This window comes from Eulemur rufifrons, chromosome 21 (genome assembly GCF_041146395.1).
Source record: "Eulemur rufifrons isolate Redbay chromosome 21, OSU_ERuf_1, whole genome shotgun sequence".
In the NCBI taxonomy this organism is placed as follows: domain Eukaryota; kingdom Metazoa; phylum Chordata; class Mammalia; order Primates; family Lemuridae; genus Eulemur; species Eulemur rufifrons.
Genome location: NC_091003.1, coordinates 5,138,140 through 5,153,628, shown reverse-complemented (window position 1 = coordinate 5,153,628; position 15,489 = coordinate 5,138,140). Strand labels below are relative to the sequence as shown.

Genomic DNA, 15,489 nt, shown 5'->3' with positions numbered 1-15,489 from the left:
CGTCTCAGCCTGGAGCTCACAGTCTGGTGGAGTGGACAGGTCCGCAAACAAGCAGGGGAAGCGAGCGGCGTGCAGGAGGGTCGCCTTCTTCCCTGGGCGTGGAGGTGGCCGGTGCTGCGGGTGCGCGCCCAAAGGGCGGTCTTGGGAGAGGGTGCAGCTTCGGCAACACAGGCGTGAGGGACCAGAGAGCGCGGCCTTGGCTGGGCGCGGAGCTGCGAGCGCGGGCGCTGCCTCGCACCTGCCTGGAGACCGAAGCCTGGCTGCCCAGCTCGCCTCTGCTCCAAGGACGGAACCCGGGTCGTGGGAACGACAAGCAGCAGCGCCTCGCTTCCCAGCCGGACAGCCTCCCGTGAAGCGCCCCTGGCCGGAAGCCACCTTGCCTTCGCTTCCTCACGCGAAGGCGTGGCTCGGGCTGGCGCTCTAGCCCGACGGGCGGTTGAGGTAGAGACAGAGCAGCCCCGGGGGCCCCTTCAAGGCGGCGAGGCCGTAGAGGGCGCGGGCTGGAAGGCAGGAGCGGGCGGGAAAGGACTCAAAGCGTCTCTCGCGGTGGAGGATTGCGGCCAGTTCCCCGGGGCTCCGAGCCGGGTGCGCAGGCGTGGAGCGTCCGGGCGGGGACGCGCCCTTAAAGGGGCCGCTGTGCAGGATCTGGAGTCGCGGAGAAGCTGGAGTCCCCGAGGGTGGGGGTGGGAGAGGATCGCGCAGTTTCCCGGGGCGGCCACAGGTACTGGGCGTCCCGAGGGCCAGGTCCCAAAGGGGTCCTCGGATTAAGCGCTTCTCCTTCTCCAGCCAGCGGCGCTATGGCTCACGTCGGCTCTCGCAAGCACTCGCGGAGTCGCAGCCGGTCCCGGGGGCGAGGGTCGGAAAAGAAGAGGAAGAAGAGTAGTAAGGACGCTTCGAAGAACTGTTCAGCCTCTGGATCCCAAAGTCGCAGGGCCAGCACTACCCCCGGGGCGGAGGGTGAGGACCGCAGGGATTGGGGAAGGGGGTGCAGCGACTTGACGGGAGGCAGCGTAGGCGGCTGTGGGGAAATCGGAGTGAGCAGTAGGCAGGGGCTCGGAGTATCAGGAGGGAACACTTAATCATGCGTGTTGGGCAGATGGGGGGTGGCCGCCCTCCTTCTGGGCAGACAGTGACTTCGGGAGCCCAGAGGGTGCTCCTCCAGGGTAAGAGCCGGTTTCTGCTCTGGAAAGCCCTGCTTGGAGGGTCCCACCCTGCAGACGGCCTGAGCCTGCCCCACTCCAGAGCCAGGGAACAAAGGTTTGCTTTTTCCGCTCCCGGCCTTCCAGCCTCACCTTCTCCCTGCATCACAGAGAGAAGCAAGCACAAGGCCCGGAGGAGACCACGATCCAGCTCTTCCTCCTCCTCTTCCAGTTCTTCTAGCTCCTCTTCCTCCTCTTCCTCCTCCCCTTCTTCCAGCAGTGGCCGGAAGAAGCGGGGGAAACACAAGGACAAGAAGAGGAGGAAGAAGAAGAAAAGGAAGAAGCTGAAGAAGAAAGGCAAGGAGAAGGCAGAAGTGCAGCAGGCTGAGGCTCTGCCCGGCCCCTCTCTGGACCAGTGGCACAGATCGTTGGGGGAGGAAGAGGACGGCCCAGGTGCCCTGCTGCCCTGTGTTGTGTGCACGAGGGGGAGGGTCCCCTCCCCCAGGCCTGGCCACCAGCTCCCATGTTCTCTTCCAGTCCTGACGGACGAGCAGAAGTCCCGCATTCAGGCCATGAAGCCCATGACGAAGGAAGAGTGGGATGCTCGGCAGAGTGTCATCCGCAAGGTGGTGGACCCCGAGACGGGACGAACCAGGTGCGGAGCCCTCGGCACAGCTCGGCCCCACACCGCTGGGTCTGGAAGCGTTGGCCTAAGATGTGCACTCAGGAAGGAGGGGTAGTGGATGCTGCTGTGCTAAAAAGGCCACGTGTGGGGTAAAAGGACAGTCACTTGTGATGCGACACCTCAGCTGCTGCTCCCCATTGCCTGGAGTAAGCAGTTGCAGGATCAGGAAAGGCCCGAGGAGCCTCTTCCAAGGGCTGCTGTGGGCCAGGCTGATGGGGGAGGCTGGCAAGGCACAGCCCACCTTGGCTTCTTCATCCCTGTCTTGGGGAGGAGAGGGGCTGAGCGCCCAGGTCTGCCTGCTCAAGGTGGTGGGGCCGGAGCCCTGGGACCACTCTGCTGGGTGCTGTTTCTGTTGCTCTGGCATTAGGGGCTCTGCCTAGTCCTTGCTGAATGAACACCCTCCCCCCGCCCCAGGCTTATCAAGGGAGACGGCGAGGTCTTGGAGGAAATTGTAACCAAAGAACGACACAGAGAGATCAACAAGGTTGGTGTTGCCCCTTTGCCCACCGTCCACCCTCAGCTCTGCTTCTGATGTTCCCCCCTTTTGTGTGCTTTCTTCCCCAGCAAGCCACCCGAGGGGACGGCCTGGCCTTCCAGATGCGAGCCGGGCTGCTCCCCTGAGGGCCCGGGCTGCCCAAGGCCTCTGGACCTTGCTGGTGGCCCAGCCCGGAGGCAGGTCTCGGGGTGGCAGCAGGAAGCCTGCTGGGTGCCGTTTGCTTTTTGTCATGTGGCTTAACCTCTAGCTCTGCCAGCCTGTTCTCGGGTGCAGGGGGTGGAGAACGGGGTCACCGGCTTAGCATCCCCCACCCCCGAAAGAGAGAAGCTTCCCAGATATTAAAGGTTCCGTGGTTATAGACGTGCTCTGTTCTGTGGCTTTTTGTGTGGGGGGAGGAGAGAGTGCTACCTGACCTCCAGGAGCTTCTGGGCAAAGCTGGTGTCCCCTGGTGGCAGTGAACACAGGCCACACCAGCTGCCTCCGCCCTCATCCTCAGGGCAGCTCACCTGTACCAGGGCCTGAGCTCCATGCCCAGCGGAGTCCCAGCCTGGCGTCCTGGCTCTTAAATTAGATTCGCTTGGGCTTGGAGAGCAATGGCTCCCTTGCCGTGTGTATTCCACAGATCACAACCGGTGAGAACCCAGGCGCTGGGGCCAGGTGGCCTGGGTGGGAGGCCTGGCTCCAGCTCGGGGCTGTGTCCTCTGGGAAGCAGAGGGGCTGGCAGCCCCCGCCGCACGGGGCTGCTGCGAGGACGCACTGAGTTCCTGCTGGAGGGGCCGGGAGCAGGCCGGGCCCAGAGTCAGCCCCTCTCAGGTCTGTTGCTGTCACTGAGCAGCTGGCATCGGGGATTGGGAAGGGTGGCCTCTCCGCACCACAGCTTTGGCGGTGGGACAGGCCATGCCCCCATCCCTTGCCCCTACCCGCTACCCCACCCCGTGGTTGCCCGTGCAGTAAAGAGACCCAGAAGGAAGCCTTCCTGCTTCTTTAATTGGAATAACAGACAGTGACGCCGTATACAGAGCACACTCAGGCCCAGGGATGCAGAGACGGCAAGGTGGGTGGGGACTCAGGACACCGCGGACACCGCTCACACGTGGCCCAGAGAGACAGACGGCACATGGACAGATGGGAGGGGCCATGTGGAGACCGAGCCAGGAAGGGGCGGGGGCTCTGCTGAATCCCTCGTAGACATCACAGAGAAGGCAGGTGGCGGGACTGGGGGTGGGTGGAGGCTCAGTCCAGGGGGGACAGGGGGCACAGGGGCGTGGGACTAAGGCTTCTATTCTAACAGGCCCAGGTGGGGGTGGCAGTCGGCAAGGCCTGCCTCACCCTTTGGTTATGACTGGTCAGGCCTGAGCCCTGCGGCTCAGCACCCGACACTGTAAACATTTTTGGTATTTTTAAAGGACGTTGCCCTCCCTCTCTTAGTTTCTGAGAAACTGGTACTTTCTCGAGAGGAGAATGTGCCAAAAGGAATCTTAAGGGGGCAGAAAGCAGACCTGGCTATGGAAGAGAGACTCGCGTGGGGAGGGTGGGCTGCCCGTCTCGCCATCTATGGCTAAGGGCCGCTGGGAGAGGCCCAGGGGACTATTGCTGTTGTCCTTGGCATGGCTGGCGGCTGGGCAGGCGGGCAGGAGCGTGGGGCCGCGGGGAGCTGCCCCTGGGGAGAGGCCGAGCCCACTGCCCACGGGGCCTCCCCACCCTTATTGCAGGAGGGCCCGAGCCTCTTCCAGGTGCTTCTCCAGATGGCTGGTCACCGAGGCAGAGGCAGGACAGGGTGAGGCAGGGCCGGGAGAGGAGAAGCACCGGCCACGGGGGCCCCTGGCCGGGGCTGTGATTGTCAGGCCAAGCACTTCCCGCTGGGGAGCAGAGGGGTCAGATATTGCACTTCCACTGCAACAGTTACGTGAAAACTTGGTCCGTAAAATAATCGTTGCTTTATACATAACGCCCGAAACCACAACAAAAAGCTACATCTTAAATATGAATAAACCCTGAAGCTTCCATCCCTCTCTGCACAAAATAAATAGCTTTCACTCTGTATAGACCCACTTTTGCAGAACATTCACACGACCCTTTGGCTGTACATATCTACACACAGGGAAAAGGGGACATGGATCTGTGCACCTCCCAGCCCCATCCACGCAGCCCTGAGGCCGGATCCAGGTTGGTCGCAGCTTCTCGGGGACAGGCCTGGTCGCTGGACGGCTGGCAAGGCCGGGCAGGCTCTCCCACCTCGGGGAGGGTGGGGAGCAGCCAGGGCCGCCGGAGCCGGCAGCTGGGCGCCACAGCTGAGGCCGCGCTGGGGACCGGGGGGAGGGCTGATGCTGGGACCGGCGTGCAGGACGGCAAGGTCCTTGCTCGGGTGAGACGAATCGGGGCCACCTGCCCTCAAGCTGACGAAGCAAGTTGTGGCTTCTTAGATTCGGCTTCGAAACGGAATTGGCATTAAAAAAACCTAAGTGTGCCCCACCCACCCCAGAGTAGAAATTCAGTGGGACTGACGGGCTGGGTGAGGCAGGAGCCCGCGGCCCGGAGCCAGGCCGGACTCCGTCACAGTGCTGGGTGCTTCCAGTGTGGAAGGGCTGCGCTTGGTACTGAGAGTTAAGAAAAGGAAGCAGCCAAGGATTGCTCATTTAAAAAAACCTCATAGAAATCAGATCGAGAAGTAGAAAGGCGTAGAAACGTGGGCGGGCGGCGGCCACTGCCGGGGCCTCCGCTGATGGCAAGGTGTGGAAGGGGCTGCCGGGCTTCTCGGCCTTGCGCCTGGGCTGTGCCCAGGGCCGGAAATGGGACCAGGCCTGAGGCCAGCCTGGGCTCCGGGTGGGGCAAGCGGAGAGAGGGCGGGGGTCCGGGCTGCAGAAGGTAAGATGATGGCCTTTGTTTCCTGCTTGCACAAGGATTTGCTGCACTGGAGCCTTGGTGTGGTCCTAGGTCCTGGGTCAGCAAATACTGAATTTTCATGCATGTCAACGGGTCTGTAGCCAGAGAAGAGGGTCATGGGTCACCGCTCTCAAAAATCAGTGCAAAACCAGTGAGGTTGAACAGTTGAGTCGCTCGAGTTAACAAGAAGCAGGCTGGCCCCTGATGGAGCTGCTACCAGATGGGAGGGACTGGGGTGAGGTGAGCCGGTGGCAGGGAGGTCGCAGGCTGGGCCCTGGCCCACACCCGGCACCAGGATGCTGGGAGATCCACGCAGGCCACGAAGTCCGGGAGAGCCAGGCCAGTCTCTGGCGGAGGTCCTGGCCCCTCTGTCATCCTGGGGCTGGTGGTCCCGCAGCTTCCACGACAAGCTGGACCTCTCAGACCCTAGCACATGAGGCAGGGCTGGGAGGACAGTGTGGCACAGCCTGTGTCCTCGAGGGGCCCTGGGACAAGCTCCCAGGCCCACGTCTGTGCTTGTCCCCAGCGCCTGCGTGTGCCCAGGCCAGGCCTCGTGGCTGGGCTGGCCACCCTGGCCTAGCACCATGGAGACCCCAGTGCAGGACTCACGGTGCCCTACTTGGGGCCCGTGGCTGCCCCCGACTCCAGGCGGCCAGTCATGGCGCGGCCCCAGCAGCCGGCCGCCATGCTCATGCTGCGCTGCCCGCGCTGCTCGCCGTCCGCCTGGGTCTGCGTCCGCTCGTGCCGGTGGCTGGGCCCGCTGGGCTGGGCCGAGATGGTGCGGAGCAGGTGGTTCCGGGAGCGCAGGAAGTCGCCCTGGCCTGGCAGGCCGAAGCTGCCCTTGCGCAGGGCCATGCGGGTAGCCGTGTTGCGGGCTGGCCGTGCTCGGTGATTGTACTTCAGCTGGGCCAGGTGGGCCGCGTAGCCGTCCGTGATGAACTGCGGGGTGGCGAGGGGCAGCGGCTGTCAGGGGCCGGGGGTCCGGAGCCGCCCACCGGTGCCCAACCCCACGACGCGCCCACTCACCTGGCACTGCTGCTGCAGCTTCTTGGTGGGCCGGCCCACGATGTAGATCTGCATGGGGGACAGGCTGATGGAGCTGTAGACCGCCACGTCCTTGGTGGAGCCGTAGGCCGCGTGCACGCGCAGGTGCAGCTGTGGGCGAGAACGGGGGTCACGGGCACCGCCCTTCTGCCCCGGCCCTGCCCCCGCCCTGCCCCCGCCCTGCCCCCGCCCTGCCCCCTGCCCGTCTCCCCGCCCCAGGACCCACCTCGGAGATAAGCAGCTTCAGGAAGTTGGCCTTGTGCCGCAGCGGGTCGTGCACCAGGCCGTCACAGAAGGACACCACGCCGTGGGGGAAGTTGTGCTGGGCCAGCCACGCCACCACCCGCTGCTTCTGCATGTCGGGCCGGCCCGTCACGTAGATGATGAGGTAGCCCAGGTCCTGCCAGTGCCTGGGGACAGAGGGCAGGCCTGGGTGTCACGGCCATCCCGTCCTCTGCCCAGGCCTCCCTGTCTCCTGCCCAGCCGTTGCCCACTGGGGCCGCTGGAAGGTGCATCTCTGAGTGGGCTCAAACAGTGACCCGATGATGACAACAGTGACGGTGGCAGCAGAAGCCCTCCCGGGTGCCCACGCCGGCGGGCGGGTCCCGGGAGCTTTGCAGGCCGTGAGTCAGTCCCACCATCGCCACAGACACCTCCTCCAGGGTACGGCCGGTCCTGTCAGCCTCGCTTCCTGGGTGAGGTCAAATCGCTCGCCAGGGGCGACACAGCCTATGAGTGGGGGTGCTGGGTTCCGAACCGAGGTCCCCAAGGCCCAGTCCCCCGCCCTGGCCTGCAGGAGCCCCTGGGCCCACCCACCCTGCTGCAGCCCCATCCCGCCCTGCGGGGCCACTCACCGCACCACGTCCACGGCCCCGGCCCGCACCTTGGGGTCACTGCCCATGATGGACACGCTGGCGGCAAAGGAGCCGTCGATGCTGAAGACCACAAACTCCGTGCCCCTGGGCAGCACCGTGATGTAGCTGTCGGCAAACGTGTGGTCTCCCCTGGCGGGTGGGGCCGGGGGCGTCATCAGAACCAGCCGGAGCCCCTCGCTCCCGGCCCGCCCGCCCGCGGGGGTGCCTACCTGACTACCATCTTGATGGGGTACACCCCCACGCCCAGGCGGTGCGTCTCGGGGATGGTGTAGGAGACGCGCCCACTGCTGTTGGTCACCAGCGTGTCCAGGTAGAGCCACTCGCCCGAGGGCGGCTGCATCATGATGTGCACGTCCACCTGGGAGCCCGCAGGCCGGTCAGGAGCTGGCTGCACCCCGGCCTCCCACGCCCCACACCCGAGTCCCCGTGTTCTCACCTTTTCCCCCGTCAGGGTGACCATGTCCAGGGGCCCGTACATGAACCGGGCCGTCAGAACCTGGGGGCCGTCCTCATTGGCGACAGCGTCGTTGATCCGGTGGTTGGCGGTGACGTTCTGGGGAGGGGAGGAGCGAGGCTGGGCTGGGGGTGCGCCCGGGCTCTGAGCCAGGGGGCCCACGTGCGAGTCCAGGTCAGCCCCTTGGACTACGTGGCCCTGGGGGACTCGGGAGGCCTCGCTGTGCGTCACAGCTCCGACCTCAGGCTGCACGGACCGAGACGGGGCGTCCCTGCAACTTGGCATCCCCGGCCATGATTTGGGGCTTCTCGTGAGGGTTAAACAGGGCGGCAGCCGTGGGGCGTGGGCACCGGGGGGACCCTCACCCGCAGCTTCACGTGGGTCCTCCTGCGCTGCCATTTCTCCCTGGGCTTTGAGGGGGTGAACACCGACACCTCCTTCCCGTCCAGCTCCAAGATGCTGGAGTTGTCGTGCCTCATGACCTGCGGGCACAGGGCAGGCCATGGGGCAGGCGCCAGCCTGGGGCCTCCTGCTCGGGAGCCGCCCTAGGAGCCGGCAAGAAGAACCCGGGAGGGCTGGGCGGATGCTACTCAACCCCGCCAGTCTGCCTAGTCCCCCCAAATTCCCATGTGCCCCTCGAACGTGCAGGTGTGTTCCCTCCGTCCCAGCATCCCTAAAAGGCTAAACGTGCTCCAGCACAAAGGCTCCTCCGCCCTGTTTGCTCTGTGGTCTGACGGGAGCAGAGGGAGGGTCCCCACTGTGCCCCTCATCTATGAAACGGGGCCGAGTCATGGGTGGCGGGACCCAGGGCTCTCCCTGTGGGCCCGAGTACCTGTCTCAGCAGGAAGGAGACCACGTCTGTGGACTCCCAGTAGCTGGCGTGGAAGAGGTGGGGCAAGGCCACCGTTGGGAAGGCCGTGAGGGCGTCGGGGCAGTACAGGGCGTAGTCGATCCGCTTCTGGCCCCACCACTTTGCCGCAACTGCCAGGAGGGGGCCGTGACTGGGCTGGGGCCGTGCAGCCCCAGGCAGGGACCCCAGAGGGTCACCTGGCCCCTCTCCCCTGGCTCAGCCCAACCTAGCCCCTCCCTCCAGCTGCAGCCAGAGTGAGTCTCTTCTGCCCAGGCCGAGTGGGAACCCGGGGCGTGGGCAGATGCCGGGACAGCCCCCGCATAGCCGGCATTTGGCACTGCTAAGGTGGCTCTGCCGGAGTGGGGTTGGTAGCTGGAGACAGGACTGGCCCTCCCCATCCTGCCGCTGGCTCTGATGACCTCTGCCCTGGACCCTGGCATTGCCCTCTCCGGGTGCCACCGTCCCACTTGTCTGCTGCCTGGGCGGCAGGGCTGTGAAAGGCGCCACAGAGGTGGGGTTCCGGTGCCTGAGCCCCTGGGCAAGACCTGCTGCCCTCCTCAGCACCTGGGCCGCCCACGCTCCCCGGGGCGTAGCAGGCGGGTGGGGATGCCCAGGCCGCACAGTGGGACAGTCCCGGGTGTGTGTCTAGGCTCTGCCTGCAGGGCTGGGCGAGGGGCACCTCCCGGGCGCTGAATGCTGGAGGGGCCCGGTGCATGGTGCCTGTTTTATGGTGCAGGCTCCCCTGAGTTCTGCCCGCGGCCTGCGTGACAGGGGACACTGCAGAGCTGTCTTGGTCGTCATATGGCGTCATTCCAACTGCACGGGATCCTCCCGGCCCCCCAGCCAATGCCACCTGTTCCTGCCTCCTCCTTGCATGCCTGAGTCCTCCTAGCTCCCCATTAGGTGTCAGTGGGGGTCCAGGTGACAGGGCCTGGCGGTGGGAGGGTGACAGGTGTCCAGTAACAGTGAGTGACCCCGAGCAAGGGGAGACACTGTGAGCAGGTGCAGGGCGGGTACCTTCTCTAACATCCAGGCCGGGGCTCACCTGCCTGGTGGGGGGTGGGGGGTGGGGGGTGGGGGGTGGGGCAGGGCTAGGGCAGTGTGAGCCGGAACAGGCACCTGTTGTTGGGGACGTGGCTAAGTGACACAGGGGCCTCTGAGGAGCAAGAACAACAGGGACAGCCCAGCCACTCCAGGGACCAGTGTGCTGCCCCATCCAGCACGAGCCGGGAAGGCCACTGGACAGAGAGCCAGGTCTGGGGCTACGGAGGGGAGCCCCTCAGCCAAGATGCCACCTCCAGAAACACCTGCACAGCCTCGGCCCCTGCACGGCCATGCCAGGACAGCATCCAGGGGACCGAGTGGTGGGCAGGAGCCAAGCGTCGAGGGAGGCCAGGCCACGCCTCTCCACTGCACGGACCAGAACGCTCCCTGCAGCAGGGCTGGCCTGGGACTGCAGGGGCCAGCCGTATCCCCACCCCGGCAACTCAAGATGCCTCTAGACCTGCCACCCGTCCAGAAGTGGGGGGCCTGATGGCCCCAGCTGGGTGAGGAGGGCGTGGGTGGCACCGGTGCACTCACTCTGGGCAATGCTGGAGGCCGTGTAGCTCTCGGCCATGCCCGACGCCTGGCTGGCGATGCTGATCTCGCTGGCTCGGCGGAAGCCGCGGCTGGTGGGGGCTGCTCCTGGTGAGGAGGGGGCCGCGTGCTCTTGGAAGACCGTGTTGTGGGTCTGGAGCGCGTCCGCTGCAGGTGGACGGGGAGGGGAGACCCAGGTAAGCGAGGACCCCGAGCAGCGGTGGAGCCAGCGTGCCGGGGCCCCGCGTGCGCCTAGCTGGGGGCCGGGCGGTGGCCCTGCCGAGGGCCTGCTGCTTGGGGCCAGGGCTGGGGCCGAGAGAGGGCTGAGGCCCAGCGCTGAGGCAGGGAGGAAGAGGAAGGGCAAGGCTGGACAGACGGATGGACACAGACACAGGGTAGGGAGGCCAGGCAGCCGGGCTCATCCCCCCACCCCCGGGTACCCTCTCGCCCCACACTGCTCAGCTAGTCCCTGGCAGTCCCACCAGTGCCGGGGCCTCTGGGGCGCGGCCCAGCCCGGCCTGCCCCACCCCCACGGCAGCGGTGGCGGCTGAACCCTGGGCTTGAGAGGTGCCAACAACAGGGGTCTTGGGTGGCTTCTGGGGATGCTCTACATGTGCAGAGGCCCAGAAGGAGGGGAGTCCCTGAGCGTCCCTCAGACACGGGCCACAGCCAGGCCGGGTGGGCATCTGGGGACGAGGGCAGGTGCCACGGGCTCACGCCCAGCTCACCTGAGCCGGGGATGAGGAAGGACAGCGGGGAGGACAGGGCTCGGCCAGAGAAGCCGCATCTGGACAGGGTGGGGAGGTGCCTGCACAACCTGGGGGTGGGGGGTGGGCCCCAGAGAGCCACCCCTCGCCGGGACTGGCGGCTTCTCCTAGGTGAGGGCTCCCCCGGCTCGAGGCCTCGCTCTGTCTCCTGTCTGCTCCCTCCAGCCTCAGGGAGGAAGGACAGAGCCCTTGGACGGTCACTGACATGCTGTGTGGCCCTGGGACAGCCCCCGCCTGTCTTTGAGCAGCTGTGCCCAGCTTTGTGCGGGTCCCTCTGCCTCTGACCCAGCGTGCAGGGAGAGGGCGCCAAGGCCACTCCCCGGGGCCTTCCTGCTACCCAGGTCCCATGAACTCTGAGTCGCTGGGGCTGGGGTTGGGGGGGCCTGAGGACCAGGGTGGGGTCAGCCAGCCAAGCGGACGTCACCACGAGCGGGGGGGTTACACACACTCAGCACAGCCCGGGCTGGGGCGGGGCCCGTCTTGCCAGGTGGGCGCGGGAACGGGGATACTGGTTTCCAGGAAGCCGTCCCCGTGGGGGAGAGGGCCCGGGGGGCCACCCTCCAGGACCAGCTCGGGGTTTCTCTGCACGGTCTCGACTGGAGGCAGACGGGGAGAGAACAGAGGACAAGAACAGACACTCGAGTGGGCCGTCTAGACACGCTCGACACACTCGGGGCTCCTCAAGGACTAGGACGGACAAGATGCCGGGACACACGCCGGGGTGGGGGAGGGGCCGCGCCCGCCCTGTGTCCCCCACTCCCTCTTCCCCTGCACCCCCATCTCTGAGCGGCTGCCCGACAGCATGGGGCCCCGCCGATAGTGTCCCCGACTCAGCTACGGCCCCTCCTGGGTCCTTAGCTCTGTCTCCGCTGGGATGGAGGCTCAGGCAGTGGGGAGGGGTGTCTGCTCCCCATCAGGCACCCTGGGCTGAGGCCCTGACCTGGGCCCTCAGATGCGGAAACGGCCATCTGTGCCTCTCAGGGACCAGGAAGCACTGGCGCACCTGCACCTACGCCCGCTGTCCACTTCCGAGAGGTGCTCCGTGCAGGTGGCCGCTGCCCCTCAGAAGAGCCGCCCTGCAGGGCCCCCACCTCCCCCGCCCCGGGGAGCAGGCCCCTTACCCAGCAGCGCGGAGCAGCCGTCCCCCAGCGGGTAGCGCTGGTAGCGGGGGATGCTGAAGGGCGGCAGGGCGTGGAAGCGCCGCTCCAGCAGCGGCTCCAGGCGGGAGGCGGACGGGTCCGCGGGGTGGAAGAGGTTGTAGACCTGCTGGCAGGCCGGCCGCAGCTGGAAAACTGGGGGAAAGGGGGTGTCGGCTGCAGAGCCTGGCGCTGGCTCTGCCCTAAGGAGTGGGGTGCGGAGCTCGGCCCGGGTTGTCTTGCCATGAGTTAGGGAGAAGACAAATGTCTATCAATTTGCGACCTGTCTGGGTCACTGTCACTTTATCTATTTTTAAGTTGTTTTTTTTTTTTGGGGGGGGAGCAGGGTCTCACTCTGTCACATACCGTCACCTGGGCTAGAGTGCAGTGGCATTATCATAGCTCACAGCAACCTCAAACTCCTGGGCTTAAGTGATCCTCCCGCCTCAGCATCCCAAGCAGCTGGAACTACAGGTACATGTCCCTTGTGGAAGGGAGGGGGCGAGGGATGCTGCGTGTGGGGCTCTGTGTTTTGCACCTAGCACCTGGCAGTGTCTAAACCACTCTCAGCCTCGGTTTCTCCCTCCGTCGTGGCGAGGTAACATGGGCCCTGCACACTGGGAGGGCTGTGTGGCTCCCGGGAGCTGCAGTGGCTGATCCGGGGGGGGGTGCAGGGCAGGGGCTGCTGCTCTGGTGGGGTCCTCAGTCTGCAGCCTCCCTGCTCCCCACCGAGATGCGTGGAGGGGCCTTCCAGGGCTGGGAGGCTGCTGCACCCGGGGGCTTGGGGCTGGGTGCCTGGTGTCACATCTCCCCCCTATGGGAGGACGTTGGACCTGGAACACTGGGTCTGTCCCCATCTGACCCCGTGGTGGGGCCTTCTCTCCCTGCACCTCAGCATCCCTGTCTGTGGAAGGGCCCTTGGCTCCTATGGGCTTCTTGGAGATGAAATGAAACAGCAGGTGTCAGGGGCGGGACAGCGACTGAGCTGCTGGGGCGGGAGCAAAGGTCAGCAGTGGGTCCTTGGTGGGGAGGGCAAGAAAGGAATGTGCCCGGGATGTGGCCACAGGCTCATGACGGGCGTCCACTGAGACCTCCTGCCCAGCTCATGTACCCCCGGTCCCAGCCCTGCAGGGCTCTCACCATCCAGGGCTGGGATGATGGTCTTCCTCAAGGCCAGGACCAGTCCCAGAGGGCACCCGAAGAGGAAGAGGTCGGTGATCTCGAAGTCAAACCTGCCCAGGGCCCCCGTGCCGTCCAGCATGGTGGAGCTGCTCGAGCGGTACGTGCTGGGCTCGGTCCTCAGCACGCTGGCGTGGAGGCTGAGGCGGGGGACGCGTGAGGTCACACCACGGCCCCTCTCAGGGCTGGCCTTCCCTCAGCCTCATGGGGGATGGGCTGCGTCTTATGGCCCCTCTGGATCAAGAGGCCAAATGGGACGTGACCCTGTGCTGGCCTGTGGGTGCAGCTGCCCAGTGCCTGCTGGTCCCAACTTCCCTGGGGGACAACTGCCTTCGGGACAGCCCTGACTGGGACCATGCTGCCCTAGTCGGTTCTGCCCCTGACTCTGCCAGACCCCTCCCCTCCTTCAGGACACGCTGTCCCTCTGGCTCAAGATGGCGGCTGGTGTGTACAGGACAAGGGCACCCAATCAGCCACTTTCCCTTGGGCCCAATCAGGGACCCCAGGACCTGGACAGGGACACCTCCCAAGCAGACCCTCACGCGGACCATGGCACCTTCCCTCCCTCTTGGAGCCTCTTTTCTCACCCGGCAACGGGCCTCTGGGTCTGTCCCCGCCCCACCTGGACAGGAAGGCCTGGTGCTGCTGGATGGTGTCCAGCTCGTAGGTGGACGAGTCGCTCCTCTTGCGGGGCAGCTGCCTTTTGGGGTCCTCGGTGCTGCTGCCGCGGGGGATGTCGATGTTGCTGCGGCTCAGGTGCCGGCTGTTCTCCAGGCTGGAGCCGCCGCCACTGCCAGCGCCGCCACCGCCACCACCCGGGGACAGCAGGTCAGTGTCCTGGAACGGCCCCATAGAGGCTCACTGCCGGGTGGCTGCTGGCCTGGCCCCTTCTTCAGGGCTCGGGAAAGCGGCCTCCTCCCTCCTGGCCGGCACTGCCCAGCCAGCTCTTGCCCAAGCCAGAGGGGAGCCCTGTGCCCCGACCCACTGGCCACCCTGGACCTGGGCCGTGCCCCACAGGCTTCTGCCACTCTGCAGCAGAGGGTCCTGGGGTCTTCCCTCTCTGGGGAGCAGAGAGGGTCCACCTGTCCCACCTCCCCGACCAGACCCTGCCACCCACGGGGCAGACCCTGGTGTGTGGCCGGTGAAGCCACACGCACTCCTAGGCTGGGCCATGCTGGGACTGTTCACCTGCCCCACGCACCTGCCCTGCCACCTCTGGGCACCTGTGCTGGCAACCTCTGCCCTCCCATCTTTCCCTGGGGGTGTGAGGGGAGCAGGATTCTGAGAAAAGCTCCTACAGCTCCCTGACTCCTCGGCCAGAACTCTCTGGGCTTCCTCAGCTCCCCCACAAGCCCTCGACCCCTCCACGCCTCAGGCCCTGCAGCTGGGCCCCCGCTGGAGCTCAGCCGGGCGGAGTCCGAGCCGGCTGGACGCAGGAGGGCTCTGCCGGCACTCTGCTGGGGGCAGGGCAGTGCCACTGTGGGACACGCAGGAGGCCGCCGGCCTCGATGCACGTTTGGGCCCTGCTCGGTACCTGCACGCTGACCACGCTGCCCCGGCGGCTGCTGCTCTGACTCTCCGACACGGGCTGGCTGCTGTAGCACAAGGCATCAAACGCCAGGATGCCCCCGACGCAGTCCCCAATCAGGCAGACCTGGGTGCAGGAGGGGCCCAGAGGCCTGAGCGGCCACCCTGCTCCTGGGCTGCAGGCTGGGGAAGCCGCCACCCTCTGCCTCGGACCTGCCCGCCCTGGGGGTCTTCCCTCTACCCCAGCCCAGGACTCACCTGCCCGTTGAAGGTCACACCCTCCTGGGACTTGATGAAGTCCCCATAGGCGAGGTTGGCCCGCTGAATCACCATGGCAATCGCCTCCTGGTACTGGGGTGAGGAGGTGGCCAGCAGGGGCAGTGCGGCCAGGGGGATGTGGTCCTGACTGCTGGACAGACAGCCTTCGTCGTGACTGTAGGGGCTGAGGCTGAGGGGGCAGGGGGTCGGGAGAGGGCAGTGGCCTCAGCTCGGCCCACAGGGCACCTCTCCCCACCCAACGTCTCAGCCGCTGGCTCAGCAAACACCCGTGGGGACACTGGCAGGCCAGGCTTGGGGAACAGGGCAGGTGAGTAAGACCCTGTGTCTCAGAGGCAGGTCAGTGTCCCCACGTTACAGGTTTGGAAACTGAGGCTGTGCCCGGGGCCCCCGCCCTTCCTTGGCTCTAAGCCCAGCCTGTCTGCGTGTTTTGCCGCCTTCAGGAAGAGGGGCCTGGGTGGCAGGTCTGGACCCCGGGACGCATGGCGGTACCGACACTGGGGTGAACCACCTGAGGCTCAGGCGTGGGACGGGGCAGCGCTGTGCCACCCTCCCCACCTGCCCCCAGGATCGGCAAGGGGCGGCGGGCGAGGGTGGGCA

General features: G+C 66.1%; 2 protein-coding genes across 6 annotated transcripts in view; one reads left to right on the top strand and one right to left on the bottom strand.

Moving 5' to 3' along the window:
- Positions 1-448: 448 nt before the first annotated feature.
- ARL6IP4 (ARF like GTPase 6 interacting protein 4) lies at positions 449-2,681 on the top strand. 4 transcript variants are annotated; one of them, XM_069496765.1, is made up of 6 exons: positions 449-585; positions 787-957; positions 1,287-1,592; positions 1,677-1,794; positions 2,239-2,308; positions 2,389-2,681. In XM_069496765.1, exons 2-6 carry the CDS (start codon positions 798-800, stop codon positions 2,443-2,445), a joined length of 711 nt encoding a protein of 236 aa, XP_069352866.1. In that variant the 5' UTR covers positions 449-585; positions 787-797; the 3' UTR covers positions 2,446-2,681. The 4 variants fall into 4 exon arrangements, with proteins under 4 accessions (XP_069352866.1, XP_069352870.1, XP_069352868.1 ...); XM_069496769.1 differs by lacking the exon at positions 449-585 and having other exon boundaries at positions 723-924; positions 1,311-1,592; XM_069496767.1 differs by lacking the exon at positions 449-585 and having other exon boundaries at positions 723-924.
- A 633-nt stretch (positions 2,682-3,314) lies between these two features.
- The window catches only part of PITPNM2 (phosphatidylinositol transfer protein membrane associated 2), a 124,420-nt gene continuing 112,245 nt past the window's right edge, over positions 3,315-15,489 (bottom strand). Inside the window, exons 12-26 of one of the 2 annotated variants that reach the window (XM_069497430.1) lie at positions 14,872-15,061; positions 14,621-14,740; positions 13,709-13,923; positions 13,048-13,226; positions 11,893-12,063; positions 11,218-11,367; positions 10,008-10,172; positions 8,409-8,557; positions 7,942-8,058; positions 7,559-7,675; positions 7,332-7,480; positions 7,102-7,251; positions 6,474-6,657; positions 6,230-6,358; positions 3,315-6,142 (exon numbers count right to left, since the gene is read on the bottom strand). In XM_069497430.1, coding sequence (XP_069353531.1) covers positions 5,819-6,142; positions 6,230-6,358; positions 6,474-6,657; positions 7,102-7,251; positions 7,332-7,480; positions 7,559-7,675; positions 7,942-8,058; positions 8,409-8,557; positions 10,008-10,172; positions 11,218-11,367; positions 11,893-12,063; positions 13,048-13,226; positions 13,709-13,923; positions 14,621-14,740; positions 14,872-15,061 — 2,509 coding nt within the window. In that variant the 3' untranslated portion in view covers positions 3,315-5,818. The remainder of the gene's footprint in view (positions 6,143-6,229; positions 6,359-6,473; positions 6,658-7,101; positions 7,252-7,331; positions 7,481-7,558; positions 7,676-7,941; positions 8,059-8,408; positions 8,558-10,007; positions 10,173-11,217; positions 11,368-11,892; positions 12,064-13,047; positions 13,227-13,708; positions 13,924-14,620; positions 14,741-14,871; positions 15,062-15,489) is intronic. The other variant, XM_069497431.1, reaches the window with a different exon arrangement.

What these genes read in the sequence shown, in the direction of transcription:
- ARL6IP4 (XM_069496765.1), top strand. Translation starts at nt 798, where the DNA reads ATGGCTCACGTCGGCTCTCGCAAGCACTCGCGGAGTCGCAGCCGGTCC. An exon ending in CCCGAGACGGGACGAACCAG is followed by an intron (nt 1,795 to 2,238) that starts GTGCGGAGCCCT and finishes CCCCCGCCCCAG; the next exon opens with GCTTATCAAGGGAGACGGCG. An exon ending in GACACAGAGAGATCAACAAG is followed by an intron (nt 2,309 to 2,388) that starts GTTGGTGTTGCC and finishes TTTCTTCCCCAG; the next exon opens with CAAGCCACCCGAGGGGACGG.